This window comes from Triturus cristatus, chromosome 12, assembly GCF_964204655.1.
Source record: "Triturus cristatus chromosome 12, aTriCri1.1, whole genome shotgun sequence".
In the NCBI taxonomy this organism is placed as follows: domain Eukaryota; kingdom Metazoa; phylum Chordata; class Amphibia; order Caudata; family Salamandridae; genus Triturus; species Triturus cristatus.
In genome coordinates, this window is record NC_140595.1 from 73,294,602 (window position 1) to 73,316,631 (window position 22,030).

Below are 22,030 nucleotides of genomic sequence, written 5' to 3' on the forward strand. Positions count from 1 at the left end.
ACTGCCTCATAAATGAATAAAAAAACATGCATGCACAAAAAGATATGGGACAGGTTGAGACAGGTAAGGTGGTAGCGAAAAGTTGTTACTCAGAGACCCTAAGAGACAACATCGATCAAAGTATTTGCAGAGTGAGAAGGGGGTCCGAAAGCCTGTGAAGGGGAGGTCTGGGATGAAGGAATGAGAGAAACTCAAGTGATGGAGAGTGAAAGGGACAGCGTGAGAAAGAGTACGAGTGTTCTCGCGCGTGCGTGCATTTTTGTGAGAGGGAGTGCGACAGGGGAGAAGAGGTGGTGAGGTCTGCATGAAACTAAGAGGCATGGAATGTGAAAAATGACAGGAAAGAGGCTTAGCTTGACAGGGAGACGGGGACAGATAGAGAGAAAGTGGTTGAACAAAACAGAGGAGCGGGCCATGATGACCCAGGGAGACGTGGCGGGTCACAGTGGCACTCAGAGGGACACTGTTCGAAAGAGACAGGGTGTTAAGAACCCTGAGACGCACACGGCGACACACGGCGACACAGAGAAACAGGCTGATGCTGATGGGGAAACACAGAGTTGAAGAGACATGCAGAGAGTCAGGGTACTTGTGAGAACAGCGGCAGAGAAAGAACCAGCATGACACAGAGGTATGGAGAGGTCAGGGGGCCACGGCCGCACAACGTGGCGCGCAGAGTCAGGCACACGAGGAGAAACACCAGGGTCACTGGGAAACATTCAAAAACACTGAAGGAAGAGTCAGGGTGGCCAGCGAGACTGCGAGGAAGGAACATATCAGTGGGATGTCGAGAGAGGTAGATGAAGAGAGGATGAAAAGACAAACAGACACAGACACGGAGATAAAAGACTGTCACTGGAAGAAAGACATCGTTTGGCACAGAGAGAGCATAAGAGACAGCATTGGGGAAAAGTTGGATGAGCAGAGTGACATCAAGACGAGCAATCTGTCGCCATTACGCACACAGCAACGTGTTTATTTTTGCATTGCGCTTTTACTTTAAGTGAAAGCGCGATTCAAAAATGAACACGCTGCTGCCTCGGCGGAAAAGCACCCAGAGTGTGCTGGGATCCCCCTGTCCTTCCCGTGACCCCCTGCGCCTCTGAGCTCCGTGCCTGCCCGGAGTAAACATGATCCGTCCCTCCACGCCTCCAAAGATAAGAAATATTGTCACGACAGCCGGCAAGCAGACAATCCAGTCCGGAAGGGCTGGACGAAAAGGAGACAGGGCGGTAGCAAATAAGCCTCATTTCCAATCGGAGGCCAGCGTTTTGCATAACGGATGATGCCAGTCAATGGGATTGATGGGTGAGGCTTCAAGTCCCCTTCTGAAATCTCCTTGATCTCAAGAGGTCTGGCAGCGCGCATGCGCTGCAACGCTAGTCAAGACCTAAAAACAAGCGCCATAACAAGGTCAGCGCCATAGTGCTTTAAAAAAAAAATGTTTTTTTAGCCAAGCTACACAGCAGCCTCGCTGCTGGGCAACATGGCTAAAACACATAGACAAAGCTAATAGCTCCCTTGTCGGTGAGACCTATTAGCTTGCCAATGCTTATTTTTCATGACCAAATTAAAGAATTTCCCAGTCGTAAATTTACATCAGACAAAAAATGTGTATTGTGCGTGAGCAGAGGTGACCACTGACTTACAATAATGTGCATGTTTCTACACTGTGTAGAGTTTCTCCATGTAGAGTTACATTACATGTGTAGAGGTGTTTACTTACACATAAGATTGTGTCTTCCGAAGTTGTAACTTTGCTCATCTTCTGGTAGGAATGATATGTGTAATACCAAAATAGGTTTAGCTTCCAAACAAACAGATATATGTAAGGAGTGGCGTAAGTTCCACCTGTCTACTAAAATGAAACTCTTTATTCTTTCCCATATACAACTAGTCTTCGAAGTGCGTGTAACTCAAGGAGGTGAAAAGAGTGAAGAGGCTGAGAGAGGGAAAAAGTCGGAGAGAGTGAGCGAGGGGGAGAGAGATGGCACTGCTGGAAATGAAGTACAGTTTAGATAATTCTTGAACATCTTGAAAGACAGGAGCAAGTACAAAAGTACGACTAACTGAGGTGTACGTTAACTACAAAAAGGAAACTACTGGAACTGCCACAACTGCTGTGAAAAGCAAGAGTTCAGGTCCAGCTAGTTCCTACTCACTCCGCTCTTCGCCTATTATAATATTTCATATTTATAAAGCGCAGACACATCACCTCTTAAGATTTAAAGGCGCTGTGGGCCCTTGGGGAAATAAAGTGAGCTATTGCCCAGAGTCACATGATGCTGAGCTGAACTGTTGACCGTGATAGAACCATGAGCCCTGCGCTCCGGAGTCAGCCGCTCTGGCCGCTCCACCACACCTCTCCTTTGTCATAGATGTTCTCACAAACAGTGCACCCAGCTGTAATATTTCATAAGTCTGCAGAATGTGCAGTTTTTATCTTACTTTAGAGCCTGGATCACTCCCTGCAGATGGCCATACTCAGTGTGTTATTGTGTGTTTTATGCAACAAGTTATTAATAGTGAGCAAAACCCCCCTGGAGATGACACAGGGAAGGGGCCTTGTAGATAGGGAGCCGGAGAACAATGGTGCACCAGGGCTGGGATATAGGGTTTCCTGCAGTCTGACATTCACAGGCCCTATCAGGCCTTACTGTATCCTGTCCAGAGGACCCCAGAGCTGGTCAGGGCAAGTGCTCGCCAACTATATAAGTGCGGGAAGGAAGAGAAGTTGGGCTCCATTATTAACCTGCACAGAGGGTGGAAAGCAACAATTATTATAACCAGATCATCAGAGGGGACCGCGGGCTTCATCCCCCTCCCTGTCTCTGCTCTGTCTGCTGCTGACGTCAACAAGCCATCGCCTTCCAGGGGATTGTCGATAAAAAACACAAATACTGAAAAACGGTAAGTTTGATAAGCGTTTATATCAAAGTCCACTGTTTTAATGTGTCCGTTATTAATTCCTGTTTAATGAGTTGTGCAGAAATCATACTTCTTGAAAATAATTGTATGACAGTCGAGGCTGTCCCTTAAAATTGATGAAAATCTGTGGGAAATGGAATGACTACAGGGGAAATCCCAGCACCCCTCTTACTTACATTGACTCTGAGATACTGTGCTCCAATCAATCTGTATTAAATGTTAATGTTTGTAACATGGCGGGTGGGGAGGGAGGGGGACACAGGGACTGTTTGACGCTGAGTAAATGTGCTTTATTTGACCATGCCAGTGTACACACAGTGTATTGTTGTTTTTCTTTGCCACATCTCCAACAAAAAGATCTATAAAAAAACACTTGGGGGGGGGGGGGCTATGTCTTTTTGCTGAAGGTCAGAATTAAAGATGACAGAGCTAAGCTTTATATTTAGACTAAGTGTGACATTTAGGATTTTTTTTCAATGAATTAAAGAAACACCAGAGACCTGGTATCAAAGTTCAGGTTTGGAAGGAAAGAAAACCCGAAAAACTATTTCTTAAAAAGTACATACATGAAACATTCAACTTAGACGAGACTTTAGGGACATGAAAATTAAAAAGATGAGATTCGTGTAGTTTGTCTTCTGTGTCTACTGCCACCTGAACAGGACCAGGAAGTAGGGGGGAGGAGATGCGGGATAAAGGCACGTGACAAGTGGAGCTGGGGTGGGTTTGGGTAACAGGATGGAGAGTGTGGTGGAGGGAGAAGGGAGAAGTTCAGAAAAGTGGAAGTCGTAAGATGGATCGGTGTGAAACCAAAATATTCTTTCATTCTAATGCACACCTCAGGATGATTTGATATATATGACCAGACAATGCAGAAGACCACGGGTCGTCTCATGAATGTTTGCATGTGCTTGTTTTTATAGGACTGCACTTTCTAGAATGCATTTATTTAATAGGGATTTTCTCAGTCAGTGTTAGAGGTGCAGCTGGCACAACTCGGAAACAGAGAGGCCACCACTGCTCACTATGTCCGAGCTGTGCAATCTGCAGCCCATGCACTAACTCGGGAAATGGAGAGTTAAATGCAAGTAGGGCTGGTAATGAGTCAGTCACATATCGGGAGAATGTGTGCTTATAAGTGCTGAGTAGATTTTGATCAAACACAGTTGATGGGCATTCGTGCAAAACGTAAAAAGGATTAGAATAGCCGGGTCCACAAATATTTTCACAAAGAAAAGCATTAATGATTTATGTCCTAAATCTCAAACAGAAATTCAGAATTTGCAAATGTTCACAATGAACTGATCGTGCAGACTGATTTATGCACAAGCAAGCAGCTTGCGTGAAAGGCCTGTGATCCATGGTGGATCCGGAGATGAAGCTGACACACATCGTTGTGAATCCGGATTCACAGAAGAATCTACAGCAGCTCCCAATCACCTCCTGAGGAAGGCTTGAGTCAAATAGGAAACAAATATGGCCCTTCCCTTGCCTCCCTAACAGGACACCATATATTTGGTCTAAAGCAATTTAATTTCTCTCAGTAAATTTGGAGTAGAAATGAAATCCTTTGTATTTTTCTGGGTATGCGCTCGCGGACCATGCACAGTGAGCCCGGTGTCCTGTGGAATTGCGCAGGGTCGCGACCACTCAAAATATGGCTCATGAACTCAGACTGTTGTCTCAGAGGCTGCACCCTGATGGGGTCCATCCTTCATACTCCATGGGCACAGTGGTGGCTGCCTCTGTAGGGGGGTGGTGATAGGGAGGACACATGAAGAAAAAAGAAAAAATAAATGTACCTTCTTTGCCGCCGCACGTCTCTCCTCTGTCCTCGCTCTCTGCCACCGGAACTACCCAGGCTCCCGGACTCTCCCAGCCAATCAGGATGCTGCAGGAGCAGCGTTGTGATTGAAACAGGCCGCTCAGGCAGTAATTGAGAGACTGGCCATGTTCTCCTCTGGGCTGTTGCAAAACAGCCCAGTGGAGAACATGTCCAGTGCGCATTACTTAGTGGAGGAGGCGCACTGCATGGGCATGCCCCACTGTGCGGGGCTACTGGGAGAAATAGGAGACTGCACTGCATAAGTGGTGGGGATCGGTCTCTGGGTAGCCAGGTCCAGTTGCTTAGTGGACTAATGTGTCCACCGTAGGGGCCTGTGTTCCACCTCATGGTCACACCAGAACATGGGCTTCTATTGGAATTCTCAAGAGCATATTATCAAGCCCATTATCGCCGCTTTAGCGGCAGTTTCCTGCCGCTAAAGTGGCAATAATTTTAACGCCGTTCTTGATAATATGCCCCTGAGTTGTTTGTGAATATATGTTTGAAGGCCTAATTCCATTGCCTTTAGAGAGATAGAAAGTTTACTTGGGCACAGTTTTCTGACAGCCCAATTTCGCTTTCACTAAAGTCTCCATACCGGTTTGAATGCCTGACGAACAGGGTCTTCCGACTGTCATTCTTTTAAGAGTTAAAATCGTCATACAGAAGTGAAAAACTGAAATAAAAAAAACACATTTATTTCAAAATCAAAAGTGCCAAGGTAAAAGCACAGATATGTATCTGAGACAGAGATGCACTGAAAAAATTCTTATAACATTGACTTAAGAATTTGTTTTAACTTTTTAAAATATGTTTTAAATTCTGCAAACAAAAGATACTTCTATTTTCGACTTCTGCTATTTGCGTCTCAAAAATGTTCTTTATATATTTGTCACTTTGCCTTTGAAATAATAATTAGCACGTTATTATTTCAGCTTCATTACTCAATGTTTACTACTACCCTACAATGGGGCGACATTGATATGGTATAAAGAGTAAACCCTTTCGTGGGGTACAGGTATATGACATAACCCCGGTAGGGGTGTAACACAGACCCCAGCATAACATAACGTGTATTTGTAAAGCGCACGTTCACCCAAGGGTATCTTGGCACTGAATAACAGCTGTTTATTGTTACCCAACGGTACTCATTTTATCGACCTCAGAAGGATGAAAGGCTGTATGGACGCACCAGGATTTGTGCCTGTGGCCATGAGGTCGAACACAGGCCCCTACAGTGGATGCATTTGTCTACTAAGCCACCAGATCCGGTATCCCCTGCGGGCCAGTGTGGCCCCTACATCTTTCAGAGGGGCCCCATTCTGCCCAAGGCCTATGAATATTTATGAGATATGGGAGACTCAGGGGCCCCTCATCACATTCTGCAGGGCGGGGGCAATCAGTTTACATTAGGCCACTGAATCCTGGACTGGCCCTTGGGCGCTCTTCAGTTAGCAGGCAGTGTTAGCTGATTTTATAGGTTTGGTGCATTGTCAACTACTTATGAATGGTTTCGAAGACTCTTAACTACCCATTTTCCTTCTTTTTATCAGGTGGTGTCGTTATGGACAGGACGATGCACTGTGCCCTGGTACTTCTCAGCATCCTCGGGAGCATGGAGAGCTATGTACAAAGAGGTACGGGCAAGCTGAAGAGATTCAGCATTGAGTGCTTTTATGAGAGTTTAAATTATCTGTGTCTTTTTGTAGTGCTAATGCAAACTACAGAGCATATTTCATCAGCTACAGTGATGACCACACAGTTCGGCTGCTGGTTTCCTGGCATAGGTGTGGCAATTACTGGGCATTGGCAGGCTAGGCAGTGGTAGACTGTCCAATTAAGAAAATAGGACATTTTTCAATCTTCTGATATATCTCAATGATTGACATGAATTTGCTAGAAATATTAAACTTGAAGCAAGCCTCCTGGTTTAAGTGCACTGTGGTCTTCACACCAGGGCTTACTTTAGAAAAAATAAGTGCCAGGGCCCTCCTCTGCAGGCCACCGCAGCTTGCACCACCCATTGCCCCTGCCAGCGCTGCTAATGACATCCCTACATAACTACTAAACATCGGCCGACTACAAGTATGACAATATAGACTGTTCGAGGCCCCCCCAAAGCTATAAGATTGGCTTGGGCGGCAGCTATTAGTTGTTTTTAATGTACAATGAATTAAAACTGTTATTCTGCTCATGCTTAAAATACATAAACAGCACCACACTTTGGCAGCTGTCATAAGTGCCGGTGTTGAACATTAAGTGCCGGTGCTAAGCACCGGAAACCACCAGCTCAAATTATGTACTGATTCGCACAAGTAATAATCCACATTTTGTAAAGTGCGAATCACCCGTAAGGGTCTCTAGGCGCTGGGGGTCATGGGGAAGGTTAAGCAAGCTATTGCCCAGTGTCACATGGTGCTGGGCTAATCTGGCGCCGGGGATCGAACCGTGATCCCCAGATTTCGGAGTCAGTCGCCCTGGCCGCGGCGCCACACCTAACAGTATTGTAATCCAAATACTTTTGTACTAACAAGGCAGGGCTCACATGTTCACATAGGATACTTCTTTGTTGTCCTTGTGGGCTCAAAGAGCCAAACATGGGCACGCAAGACTATCCGAACTTACACAATGTAGCCACAGCTCTGAATGATGCTATAGAGGCACTAGTGGCTCCGCAGTACATCATTCACAACTCTATGCCACACACTAATCCCCCAGTCATCAATTGCTGATGGCCGTCAAGAAATACTCCACCAACTCATATCAGCCATCACACTGCACTCTCTCCAGGCGCCCTCCAACACACTCTTAGAACACTAAAAGCCTAATACCATTGCCTGCGTTCTGGTCCGTCACGTGGCTGCCTGGAGTCCCGCTGGCACCTTGTCCGGGGCTTCGATGGAGAGACGCGTGTTCTTGTCTTCCCCCGTCAGAGACGCCTCGAGAGTGCCGCAACACGGCTGTCCTGATCTCCGAATTGGTTTCCCTCGCCCGCATTGACGCGCCCACCTGACCCATGGCTGCCTTCCCCAGAGGCTGCTGCCTGAGCTCTTGCGCCTTCCCTGTTTTCCCCTGGACTTCCGATGTGTCGTAGGTGATCAACGACCTCTTGACTTCCTTCATTATGGATGTTATCTGCCCCCACTCAACCCTGCTCGTGGGGTAGGTTTTCCTTAATGGGAATTTTTTTACCCGATTTGTATTTGCCCGCAATGCCGCCATTTTTGCTTGCGAGGTACCTGGGGTCCTGGAGTCTGAAACCGCCATCTTACGGTCTCGTCATTCCCCCTGACTGACTCTTTCATCTGATCAGCGCCTTGTTCCACCTTACTGACTATTGGCTGTGATCTGATCTGCATTCGCTACCCCTCCTTCCCTTCACCCTCTACGCTCCCTTATTCTCGTTTTTCTATTCAATGTAACATCCTAGTAACTGATGTAACTTGTTTCTGATGTAACTTTGTAACAATATGCAACTCTCATGTAAAGCGCTCTGATACCTCTGGGTCTAGCCAGCGCTATATAAAACTCATTAAATAAATACATACATTACTTCTTCCTAAACTTCATTTTATGAATCAGAAAAACTCTGAACCTAAATCTCTGCTTTTTCCCTCCTTGTTTCTTACCTTCTCGGAAAACAAACCTCACACCTGAGGTTATATATTATAGAACCAACTCATACTATCCCTCTGATTATCTTGCATATATCCTGATCGCCTGAGATAACTATATCTATACAATTGCAATTCATATAGTTATGGGTGGGCATAACGTGCATAAATTGTAGTATAATTACTCAAAAATACTTCAAAGTTATGTGGAATTATGCAAGAAGGTTATCCCAACATATATTATCTTAGTGCAAAATGCCCCCATGCCCGCAGATGCATTGTGTGCTAAGAAAATAAACTCCCTCCTGGGGCTCCTAGGCAGCTTGATGGTGCCGGTCCTGAGGTTGGAATTTTTCTCCGACTCCCAGACCTTGTTGGTCAGATCACGCTCGCTCAGATTGGTGCATGGCCTAATTCAAGAAGCCAACAGTGACAAATTGTCCTATATGATGATGCAGAATAGTAGTCCGTCTACAATCAATTCTCGCGAACTTGGAAAAAATGGGCCTGGGGTTTGATATACTTGAGGGTGAAAATATTCTGAGGGCAAATGTTCTGAAGAAAATCCTCAAGGAGAGAGCTGTGGTAGGGTTCTGCAGCTGCTGACAGATGTTATCTGGGTTCTAAAAGTTCTGTAGCCCATTCTTTGAAGTACCTTTAAAAGGGGGCCCCCTTCCCTTATCAGTCTCTGGTACCGGACAAGCAACTGAGCCGCTCTAGTCTTCAGCTTTGGGTTGGCATTGATCTTGGGTGGAGAATCGTTTGATTCAAAAAGAGGGTTTTGGAAAACAATGGTTACTGCATTTGCACCTTAAAAATGCAGCAATTCAGGAAGGACCTCAAGACCTGGTTCTTCGACTGAGCCACAGACCCTGCCCCCTCCCCCTGCGCCATTAGACCCTCACGGGTGAGTAGTCGTGCTTTATAAGAATAATGATTGATAGAAAATGAAGTATTCTGTAACCCAATTACTGCTACAAGGAATTCTCTTTTTGAGCGATAGGAAAAGGTAAAGGATACTCCTAACACAGTGCCTCATGAGTAGTGGATGATCACGCAGTGAAGCATTTGTCACTTTATTTGTTATGAAACAGTTTGATATTGTGGTTAAAATTGCAAGATATATATTGCTCATACAAAAACAGAAATTTTAAAGTTTTAGAATTGTATGTTGAATGTAGCATGCAAACGCATAAAATTAATTTTGATATCAGATACTTGTAGTATGGACTATGGTATGGAATATAGGGTATCTACATTGATCTCATTTGAAAAACTGTCAAAGATTACAACGGCAGACTCTCAACTCTGCACCTCACGCTGGTTCCGATCAATGTTTGTTCCTGCGCAAATCTCCCTGATTCCAGCCGTTGCGTGACACCTGAAGTCCAATAGACCGTAGGTATTTTCAAAAAAGTTCTTTATTTTTTATTTTCATGCGTAATTTCAATAGTAAACAGAGTTCGGCCAACGCGTTTCATTCCCTCAAGGGGAACTTCATCAGGGCTGAACGAATGGTATATAAAAATGACATAAGTCACAACGAAAACACAAATAAAAACAACAACCACAATGAGTGTTTAGACAAAGGCACAAGACCCAAACAGAAAGAGAAAGAAAAAACACAGACCCCAAACTGACTCACATATATACATGGCGACCATAATGAGTGCTGTGACAAAGGCACAAGGCCTAAACCAAAAACCACAGTAACTCACACTGTGAGACCAAACATAAAACCACGCATTAAGAAGGTTATGATGATAATACCCTTGCTGTTTAACAATTAGTATTTATACAAATAAAAGCGAGAATAAAAGACATATAATTAAGTCGTACACTTATGACAGGGTGACACCAACACGTGCTAACATTTTGCATGGAAAACAGTGTTAATAAAGCATATACGTCATATACAGAATGTACGGGGCCAATGAGGCATGCCCATGCCATCATGTGTGGAAAGATGAGGCTTCCACGGTAAGGCAACAATTGAAAGAATAAGATGCAAAATCTTCTGAGAATTTGTGGCTGCTTATGGCGTGTATATTGATATAACTAATTTAAGAGCTGAGTAGTGCAAACCTTGTTGAAAATAGAAATCAAAGGTATTCTGGGCAATTGTCGGTGTTTACGGTGAGGCAGGGCGTGCATATTCAAATAAAAAAAAAAATGAAAGAGCACAGAAATGAAGGGCTGCGTGTGACGTACTGCGACTCCAAACCGTAATTTGGTGGATGCGCAGTAAAAATACAAAGACAACCACAGATGTTCTTGAAAGCCAAAACACATGCATACCTTAAAGATATTCAATACGTTTCTCAAAGACGGATTTGTAATCCAAGACATGTTCTCCAGTGTATTGCCAACTCACTTGAAAAACTGTTCATAAACTTAAAGGATTTTAGTGATGAAATTTTAATATGTTTTTATTTTATGATGAAAATGTTTTGTGTATAGTTCTATAAGATGTATGTCTTGGAAATAAATATTTTCTACTCTAAGAAAATAGCGCTAAATGCAACAGAACACAAACAGCAGCAGTCAGTAGCCACTCGTCCTCTGTTCCTGTGCTCTTGTGGTCGGCATTTTTACCCCAAATTACTCTGAATTAATGTGAGCAAGCATAATCTCGTCATTTTCTGTAATCTCATGTCACAAGAGTAATGCAAAATTACTCCAATGACATCTGCATAGTTAGAATTTCGCCCAGACCTACTTATAATACTTCTATATATAAAAGTAAACTAACGCTAATGTAAATATCTGTGAACAGAGTCTTGTAAGTACTCCTTGAAAAGAGCTTATGTTGCTTATTCAATCACTGTTCAAAGCTTAAACATTCTTTAGGATAATGTGCAAGCAACAGATTATTACTATATTTAAAAAAAGATAATGGATTTGCCACCACTGTGCAGCAAATTTGACCAGATATTGTACCCAAGAATCGCACCAAACACAGCTCAGGCACGGTCGCTGATTAAGTGATGTGTTAGCAAGGTTAAAAATGGCCACAGCAAACAAAGGATCACTCCGTAATTTGTAAATAAATAAGTGAATAAATAAAAGTAGTGGCTAAATTATTTCTTAGTAGCCAGCCAACAGCTCCCCTAAATGCCAGAGTTGCGAATATCAAGGCTGCTGTCTTGATTTCCCCTAAGCTGCTTTCTTCCAAAGCACTACACTTTATGTCATTTATCTAACACTTGCAGGTTCTTTTTCATCATTGCTTTCTCCCTTTGTCGCTTTTTTCCTACCCTTCTATCCTTCCTTTTCCCCCCATCCTGCTTCTCTCTCTCTTGCTTCGGCCCAAAGTCTTAAAATAAGTCTAGTTGGACAATAATGAGTGTTGGTGACCACCGGCACAAATTAAGCACTGCAGGTCAGTCACATCATGACGTTACCTTCTCATGATCCCACCTGGGTCTGAAGCACATCATTGTTCCCTCCTCTGATCCTGGTCCCATCGCATATAATGTGGTTTTTTTTTAGATGTCCTTATCAGGGCCAGTGGGTTTGTAATGTGATTTCGAGTGTGGTAATTTTCATGTTATTTAATGTTTTACAAATTGGAAATATCCTAATGCTTTTTGGTCAAAGAATCTTAGCAAATGTACTGACTGCCTCCTTATTTCTCTACAGACATGGCCAAAGATGTCTTTGTTTTCCAAATGGACACCAAGAGCACCCACGTGGCCCTGCAACTGAAGAACAACGTAACCCTGAGCAGTTTCACACTATGCTTGAGAACCTATACTGACAAGGCGTGGCCTTATGGCCTCTTTGAGCTCATCACCCATCCACCCTTCTATTCTGAAATCACTGTGTTTAAAAGCGGCGTCACGTTATACACACTGACAGTGGGGGCAGAGAAGGTAGAATTCAATGCACAAGGCAGTATCAACCAGTGGGTGAATCTGTGCTTCAGTTGGGAATCAGCAACGGGGACTGCGTATTTATGGGTGGATGGGAAGCGACTACCAAGGCTAGGCCTACAGAGAGGATATGCCATGAAGCGGAGCGTAAGCAGTATACTGGGAAAGAGAAGGACCTCACCACCCTATATTAATCAGTATCTTGGGGAGATACGTGATGTCTACATGTGGGACTATGTTTTGTCAGTGGAGGAAGTCCTACAGGAAAAGGGCGCTTACTATCTCTTATCCACTGGAAATCTCCTTAGCTGGAGAAACCTAACATACGACTTGGTCGACAACGTAGTTGTTGAACCCTTATAAATCTACTTATAGTTCCAATAAAATGAGATATGAATTAGATGAACTTTACCGAATACATATGATCATGTGTCTTTGGGAGGGATTGGTCTTGGTCGGGGCCTGTATCTGATGGCCAGCTTGGCCATCAGATACAGGCCTCGGTCCTCGGGAAATTCATAGGTCCTCAAGTAGACAAGCCCGCCATTGTTGTTATAATACAACAGCCTTATTTGCAGTTTGGTGGCCAGGCTCTCAAACTACTTGAGTGGCACAGACACCGCCACCACTAGCCCGGCTGCAATCAGATCACCAAATCGAGAGTTCTCTAATTGCTTGGCAAAGCATTTCCTCCAAAAGTACACACGCCGACACTGAAGATAGCACTTTCGACATAAAATCATTACTTACTAGAAAACACCCAAGGCAGAAGTTTGTTTCTGAGAAACTTAACAGAGTGTCCCTGGTCTGCACTTCATTTTCGTGCCCTGGACCACTTTGCTTCTTATACTAATCGCAGGCAATGAAAATGAAGCCCATGACATGTGGTGGATGAGTCTCCAGTTGAAGGTTACCACAGCGGAGCCTTCAAAGGCTACACTTGGGTAACCTAGATGGTCCCCACCTCTAAGGGAAGAAGAAACTGCTGCTTTATGGCAGTTCTGGCCACTTGTGACAATACTGTGTGAGAGGCCGTGCCCAAGAAGCACCTACAACTGACCGGATGTCCCATTTTCTAAGTAGGATAAGATGGGGAGGGACCTACTGTAGCATGCTAACTAAGAAGACCAAGGGCCCAATTCACAAAGGGCCTCCGCCCTGGTGGCGGGGGCCCCATAGTCATAGCGGGGATCCCGCACCGGTGTAGGACCTCCGTACTGCAGTTACCCTTTGCGGAAGTGTGGAGGCCCTTTGTGAATCGGCCCTCAGTTGCTGTTCCGTCCAGTGTCACCGGGGTATGCAACAAGGTAAGCTGCAGAAGCTCAGTTACTTCAGGTGGCATTGGTTTGCCTTGGTGAGTGGGGTGGTTGTTGGTTGTTAGTGTGACACAACATAAAGCAATGCATCTGTGCGAACCAGGGAGCCAAATGGGAAGCCGGTACCTTAAAACGCATTATAGATAAAGCGAAACAGTACAGATATTAGAAAACTTTCCTTTTCTCCAACTTCAATGCCCAAGGAGAAGGGGGAGCTGTGTAAAGTAGTATCTCTTGAAAGAATCAAGTACTGTACACAAGGCCATGGTCTTTGCCACACTTTAGACAACCCTAACAGTCTCTGACCAGCTCTTCTTCTGCAGCCATCCTGGGCGACTGATAACACTCTCTCAGTTGATACAACTTTGTTCGGTTTTAAACATAAAAACCATAAAAGTACAGACTAAATTACATAGTTCTACACACTGTACAACAATATTTATAAAAATTGGTAATATAATAATTCATCAAGCAGAAAAAAATCCTAAAAAGCACTCACACATTAATTACCAAAGTTTGTTCTTTCACAATATAAGATATAAGTTAAAACTCTAAAACAGGCCTCTGCTGGAATCAGATTTTGTAAAAAGATCGAGGCTTGTTCGCATAATCTAATCTCTTAGTTTCTGAATAGGTTTAATGAATTTAGTTCTGGGGGCCTTATGAAAACTGCAAAAAAACATGAAATGCATCGTGTCTTGTGGCCCATTATTTTCACATGGACATGGGCCCAATGGCCTTGACCAATCGTTGGAGCGCGGGAATCAGACAATATGGTGAGCCATGTTTAATCTAAATCTAATCAAAAAATATATTTGTCATCTGTTAAGTATAAAAGCTAGATAAGGTTGCAGTCCAGGCTCAGCTGTAAGTAAGGAGAACCGTCTGCAGGAGACTTTCTGTCTACAAGCTAGACTTTCCCCTGCAAAATACTGTAGGCATAGGCGCTTGAGTTTTGACTTGCTTGTCTGATCTGGGGTCATGGGGTCATCAGAAAAAGATGAGTGCTCTAATTTATGCCACAGAGACCAAATGTTACTGAGCCAAGCTACATGGCTTGTATGATCAAGAGACAGACAGTCCTGTAGTATCTGTCTGTTCAGCAAAGCCTCCTGTTTAGTCCAGACTCTGTACCACAATAGAAGCGGTCGCACCCTGATTTCAAATATAGACAACCAAAATAAGGGTGATCTGTCAATCGAATAAACCTGGTGGGCAACTGGATGCTTTGTTCCGCCACGTCAAAAACACTACTGGTTGTGCAAGCTGAACTGTTAGTTGACCATGGAAGATAATTTAGTTGAGCTCTGCTTCTCACCTTTAGTGTTGAGGCGTTGCGAAAGTCAGCGGGGAGCTCAGTGGCAATTCTCACCGGTGGAGCGGGCCTCTTCCGTCATAGTCGTCACTCCGAACATAAATGTCCAAGTTACACCAGGAGGAGGCGAGCAGCACCACAGATGGACTTGTCTCCATCTCGCCCTGCTTCCAACACTGCTCACTAGTATTTAAGATTCTGTAAGAACATTAAGACTTTGGCATGGTACAGGAGCTCTCATTTACTTTTCAGCATGGATGCGGGTCTGCCTTCCGTGTCACTGCATTCACACTACTTAATTCACAATCATCGCACCGCTGCTTTGAGGTTTGTACATTGAAGCAACCCTTTACAGGGTGTTTGATTGAGTGGAGAAATGTTCACTGTATTTATTACAGATATACAGGCACATGCATCAAGCTAGGATTTTGCGAGTCCTTAAATGCGAATATTAAGGATTCGCAATTAAGGACTCACTAAATCCTAAGCATGTAGGAATCGCTATAATAATAGCGATTCCTACACATTCCTTATTTGCGACTCGCAAATAGCGAGTCGCAAATAAGGGATAGCTGAATAAATGGGAAACTGCAAGCGCAATTTGCGAGTACCAATTGGTACTCGCAAATTGCTCATGCAATTTCAAGGGTGCAAGGGTGTCAAAAGGACACCCTGTTGCACCCCTGAAATTGATCTGTGCACAAATGTTGCGCACACACATGTCCCAAGGACATGTGTGTAACCTACAACTTTGAAAAATGCACTTTAATGCATTTTTCAAAGTTTTTGCAAATTACCATGAAGTTCAACTTCATGGTAATTTGTGCCCCCTAGTAGCGAAATCGCTACTTCAAAGTGGTTCTTGCATTGCATTTAAGAAATGGCAGAATGCGATTCCTTAAATGCATTCGCAATTCGAGAACTCGCAATCAATTGCGAATTCTCAAATTGCGAGTGCCTTGACGCATCGCAAAAGCTAATTTTGCGATCGCAAACGGCCGATTTTTGCGAATGACACCGTTTACGATCGCAAAAAGCTTTGATGCATGTGCCAGATAGTTTATTTGTTGTGTGTATAATAAGCTCACACCACTTGAAACCATTGGTTCAGTCACTGCTACAACCAATGCCTGAAACTTAAGCAAAAAAAGTGGATCCAATGTTGTCCCTTTTTGGGGCTATATTTGCGATTTGCCCTTCAAAGGAGCACTGTGCAACGTTAACTTAAGACAAGCACATATCCAGTATAATACAATAAATTGATAATGATTCTCTAAGAGTCTTTGATATTCTTTTGTGAATTTCACATGCATGGTTAAAGATTCCCTTTTGGCTGCATGATGCAAAATAGGCTTAATCAAAAACAAAGTTCCTCCAACAAATCTCCGTAAGAGAATATTGATGCATATTTAGTTCTGTACTCATCTAAATTAAGAAATGGCTTCAATGATTGGTTTTGATGTATAACCCTAATGTTTGCCTCTTTAATGGGAAAGTGGACGCTTCCGCTATGCCAGCTATATCCAATCAAATATAGCCAATGAAATGCAAGTTCAATTTATCTAAGCTGCATTGCTGAAGACATTTAAAGTTGTTATTAATTTGTATTTTGAGGGTATGACCATCCATATTACAATCAAAATCTTACTGACACTTACAGTGTTGAATTGTTATTGTTTGATTGTGAGCCAATTAATAATTATTGTTAACTGCAGATCAATACAATCTTTTTGTTTTTGTTTGCATTTGGAGCAGTTCAGCACGATTGGGATATTATACAAAATAAAACAAAAAAAACCTTAAGTGTTTGTTATTTTCGCCAATTTTGTTGCGGTTCCAGTCGCCTTCCGGCTCTTTACGTTTGAGTTTACACTATTTTAGCAGCTTGTAACCTGCAAAACTGCACGACAAAAAGCATTATGCTCGATGGCTTAGCAAATCTATTTGACCTACAGAAAGCTCCCATCATTGCCTGAAACATTATAACATCAGCCATTGACTAGTAAATTATTACATTAATGCCCTGCAGCCATTGGCGAAATTTATATGGTTTTGACAGAAACAACCTGGACATTCAAACCAATTTTGGATAGACAATAAACACTAAAACAGATTCAGTTTTGAGGACTTGAATGGTATAAGATACACTGATGGTCCTAACAGCATCATCGCGAAGGACTGCCAGCATCCCCAGTCTGCCAACAACTGACTACTGCTAAGTTACCTACAACTTTGAACTTAAATATTCTACTCTCGCATTCCACATTCTAACACTGACCACTACAGCATTCTTATAAGTATTGGGACACATCACCTCCTCTTTAGAAACACAAATGATTAAAACAATACACACATTTTACAAATCTACTACTAAACACAATCCAGAGAGATATATATATATTTTTTTTTTGTTGAAAAACCTTTATTGACATTTCAATCATTAACAAGTATGGGCCTACAACCCCCCGGGGCCGGCCGCTAAGCAATCAGAGCAATAAGAGCCAATGTAAACACAGGCGGCACCTCGGAGAGCAGAATCTTCATTCCAACATAGTCCGGCCAGTAAGCCGCGCAGGTAGGACACCAGGAGAAAAAGGGTTTTTCATTTTATAATGAAACAAAACAGTAGGATCAGGTGCCAAACAATTTCCCAACAACGATAAGGGGCAAGAATAATAGACGTAAGCAATAAGCAGCAATCTATTGGATCAATGGCGCAGACACGGGAAATTCCGGATGGGGAAGAATATCAAAAACAGTTGCGCCTGCAGGCCCCGGTACCTAACGCCCAGAGAACACCCCGGAAACTGTGGCACACATGAAGAGGCGACGATTCACAACAAAGGAGGTGTACCGCGCTGATCCCAGAAAAGAAAAAACAAGAAGAAGCGGAGAAGAAAAAGGAGGCCATGGAAAAAGAGATAAAGACTAAAGAGTCCCCTCCCCCAGCCCCCCACCCTGCACCTCTGCAAATGAGTATGGCCCCCCCCCCCCAGCAGTGTGCCTGTCGCCCTGGAACTAGACCCGAAATATAGAAGAAACAGGGAAAAAGGAGTAAGAAAGAACCCCACCAGACGGGGGGTGGAGAAAGTATAATAAACTGGAGGAGGGCCTTCAAAACATACCCCCGGCTTCTCCCTCCCGCACGGTGAAGTCTCCCCACAGCAAACAATAAGCAGCACCAAATCGACCATATCAAAAAAGGGGAATGGGGAGCATTATGCACCAACTATGCTAATAACCATGAGAGTACGCAACCATGAGTCCGCCCGTCTACTGGATGACCACCCCCGAAGGATCAGCCTCATCCTTGACCACTCTTTGCAATTCTGCCCATGCCTACCCCTCGACCCAGCACCATGTCCGATGTTCCAGGGTAAAGGAGTGTCCAAAAACAACCGGGAAGCGACGCACACAGGTGGGGTGGAAGTCTCTGAGTACCAACACAGTCCGCATCATGGAGGGACGTCTTTCCCAGTGCTGCCCCAGGATCTGCACTGCACACAAGGTCCAGGAAGGCTGAATCAGCCAAAGTAGACAAACGTTGCTGGAATTGTCCCTGGGTCGCCGGAGGCCGTGCACGGGACAAGGCCACCACCTTCCACTCAGGTCCAATACCTCCGGAACAGATCAAACCCTCAGTTAGCCGATCACACGGTAGCATACTGTCCGGAGTGTCCGGCTGTGCACTAATCGCAGGGGTGGCCGCGACATTATCCTCCTGTGCGCAGTGTGGGAAGCCCCTGTGTACCTGTGGACCAGCATGCCGCCACTGTCCCAACGCTGATGCCACACCATCGAGCTTACTCCCCAAGACCCCGGCGCCACGAGCCAAGGAGAAATGAAGGGCACCAAGGGCCTCTAGGAGGTCGCCGTACCCCAGCACAGCTCTCTGCGATCGCTCCGCCACACTCCCAAAAGTCACACACTCCCAAGCCTGCTGCGACCCAGTGGACAGGATGGTAGGCTGCATAGCAACAAGATGGCCGCCGGGAAGGCCCGACTCGTATTGGGGCCGGGACCCAGGGACAAGCGCCTCGAGGTCCACGTCGCTGAAGACAGGGGTCCGGGGGCAGGCACAAATTCAGCCGTTGCGTGGTCACGGGCAACAGTCGTCCCCGCCACGGACCAGCTCCCGCGAAAAGCCGGGAGCAGCCCGCAAGGATCAGGGCGAGCTAGGGGCGGCGTCCGGGCAGCTCACCGTCAAAGGCAGGGGCAAGCACCGAAGAATCTGAGAGTTGCACCCCCGGGCATGTCCTCGGTCAGCTACGCTTAGCAGTGGGAGCGCCTACGTCAAAATGCAGGCCGAGGGCAGCACCGCTCCGGTGGACCGACTCCACCCAGTCACCACAGGCCGCTGTTGTTAAACTGCCACCCGGCCAAGGCGTCCACTCGAGGTCCCGGCTCAGGGGCTGCACGGGCCGCAAAGTTCAACTGCAGATTTCTCCGGCGGTACGGCAGCCAGAAACCTCGGAGTCACACGATCGGTTGCCACTCTCATTCACAAACACGATCTCATAGCGCAGACTGAGGATCTCGTGCAGGATATCCGTGCGGGATGCAGAGGTTCACGGAGCCGGGAATCTATGCTGCCGTCCCGGTCGCCATCTTGGCTCCTCCCCCAGAGAGATATTTATGGGAAGATTGTCCCCCACGATAGTGCAGCTTCGTACTTGTCATGATGTCTTCCTTGAACTTTGTAGGACATGGCCACACACTCTTCTTCGCAACCTTTCATTCTCTCTTTAGCCTCTCATCTTATGTTCCTGCTCTATCGTTCAACACAACAAGATGATTGATGGAGCGCTGAAACTTTTCAACCTCTAACCCCCAGTCACAGATTTGGGTCTAATCCATCATTCTTTTTCTCAACACGCCTCCCCAGTTTCGACCCAGCCATATGCAAATCAGTCTTGACCTTGTTCCTCATGGGAACAGTCCAGCCCGAACTGCCAAGCCAGGTCTTTCCTGGATCAGAAACAAGCATCCTAGGACCGGTTTTGGGACATCACCGCTCATCAGCCAGGCTAGCTTGAATCCAGGGGTTCCAGCAAGCAAAGAACTCACATCTGGGCATACCCTGGACACTTGGGGCAAACATAGCAACACAACAAGATGATGGACCGAGCGCAAACTTTTCAAACACTCACCCCCAGTCACAGATCTGGGTTTAATTCATCGTTCTTTTGCTCACCGTGCCACCCCAGCTTGTACCCAGCCATATGCAAATCAGCCTTGACCCTTCTCTATCATTCTCCACACTTAGCACCTTCAAGCTACTACAATGCAATATTTTGTGACATGCCGTATGTCTCCACTATCCAATACCAATGCCACGATGTGTCCGCAAACCTTGATTATCTGTCTTTGTTCAGACCACTTCCATTCCCTGAACCTTCGGGTTTCTCCTCATCCTGTCCCCTCATGTTTCTCCTTTATCTTTTCTCCACACTTAACACCTTCAAGTGGCTACAAGTAAAAAACTATAACTTCACTTTATATGCATGTGAAGAAAATGTGGCTGTTGTACCTCTCCAATAGCACGGTGTGTCCGCAAACCTTGATTATGTTTCTCGGTTCAGACCACTTGGGTTCCAACTTCAAGTATTTTCTCCAGCTTTCACATGCACCCACTTGTTGACATGAAATCTTCTTAAAACACATCCAGTTCTCACTTTGTAATTCAAATAATGTGACCTGTTTAACTTTCGCTCTTGCATTGTATGAATTCTTGTCACATATTTTCTCATGACTCATGCACATTCAAACCAGGCACACCTTGGAAAATGAAACATGACCGTGCAACGGTGAAAACTCAGACTTGCCCACTGTCTATTGTGGTGTGGTTCTGTAGCTTTACAATAAACTCCAAATCTCATATTTCCAACCCAGCTTACTCTGGTTGATCAGCTGCCAACTTTCAACCAATAGGGTAGAAGGGAGTGTAAGGGTGTGTGATAACACACAACTCGAAAACATTCTCCATTTGACACAAAGTCAAATGGGGACCATTGTCGGTTACAACTTCACATGGAGATCTTTCCTTTGGAAATCGATCCTTCATGAACACTGTCAGCGTAGATGATTTTATCTTACAAACCCTACCACGGGCCCAATGGAAAAATAGTCTCTCCACTCCCTGAGTTAGAATGGTAATTTGTAAACTAATTAACATAAATAAAGTAACCACTGTTGTCAGCAGTATGTTGGTATCGTGTCCTACGGAAGGGGAGGGGGTAAGTTCCCAAAGGAAAGGTTCGCACACGTTCTGTTCAGGGCGGAAGTGGTTTATTTCACAAAAATACCAAAAACAAAAGAAATAGTCCGGTTAAAAGGAGTTTCTTCCTCGCTGCACCGGTTCCAGGAAATCAGGAGGGCTGGGGTCCGAATCGGCACTCCAAGTGAAGTCCAGGTCGGTTGGGAAAAAGGAAAAACAAAACAGAGCACAGGTCAATGGACGTCGCCTGGTAGCTTATATAAAGGGGTGGGGACCGTGAGGGGAACACCGATCTTACAAAGAGGGTGGCAACCAGAAGAGAGAGAAGCGGTGTCCTCTCACGCAACTAACCGTTCCCTCCCTGTGGCTTAGCAAGTCCCAGTAAACGCTGCCGTACCTGTTCTAGCCACCCTCCTCCTGGAGAGTGGCGGGATGTAGCGCGGTGCAGATGTCCTCCGGTCGTCTCTGCGGATTACAGGATCTTCAGTGGGACCTCGGGCTTTCGGGCGGGCCGGCAGTCTTCAATGAGCTTCTCCCACGGCGTCTTCTCCGCTCCGTGCACATCTCTCCATTCTTCCGCAGGCGCACCTCCTGTACTGGACACTTCCTCCTTCAACTCGCCGTGTCCTTCTGATAGAGGCTCCTTGAGGCCGACGTCACAAATTCGAACTCCTGCTCCAGCCGGCTCTGAGGAAAATTAAAGGGACGGACCTCGTCTCGTACCTGTGCCAGCAGGATAATGTTATCAACATGAGTCCCCGGGTCCTGCTCCCCGGACTCCCCCTGACAGTTGGGTCATACAAAAGTTGCTCAGTGACCCATGTGCTGCACTAAAAATAACTAATTTGTAATTACTTCAGTACGGTTGTTGCAGTATCCTTAATCAATGTGTCTTTACCAGTGAGGCAATGTTAGTAGTAGTTTTCACAAGGGTGTGAGT

General features: G+C 45.1%; 1 protein-coding gene across 2 annotated transcripts; it reads left to right on the top strand.

Annotated features, from left to right (window-relative positions):
• The first annotated feature begins 2,751 nt into the window (after window positions 1-2,751).
• On the top strand, window positions 2,752-16,676 carry LOC146772565 (serum amyloid P-component-like). 2 transcript variants are annotated; one of them, XR_014972366.1, is made up of 4 exons: window positions 2,752-2,910; window positions 6,307-6,390; window positions 12,010-12,690; window positions 12,740-16,676. XR_014972366.1 is itself a non-coding variant. In XM_085639622.1 (3 exons), exons 2-3 carry the CDS (start codon window positions 6,318-6,320, stop codon window positions 12,603-12,605), a joined length of 669 nt encoding a protein of 222 aa, XP_085495748.1. In that variant the 5' UTR covers window positions 2,752-2,910; window positions 6,307-6,317; the 3' UTR covers window positions 12,606-16,676. The 2 variants fall into 2 exon arrangements, 1 of the variants encoding a protein (XP_085495748.1); XM_085639622.1 differs by having other exon boundaries at window positions 12,010-16,676.
• Window positions 16,677-22,030: the final 5,354 nt, after the last annotated feature.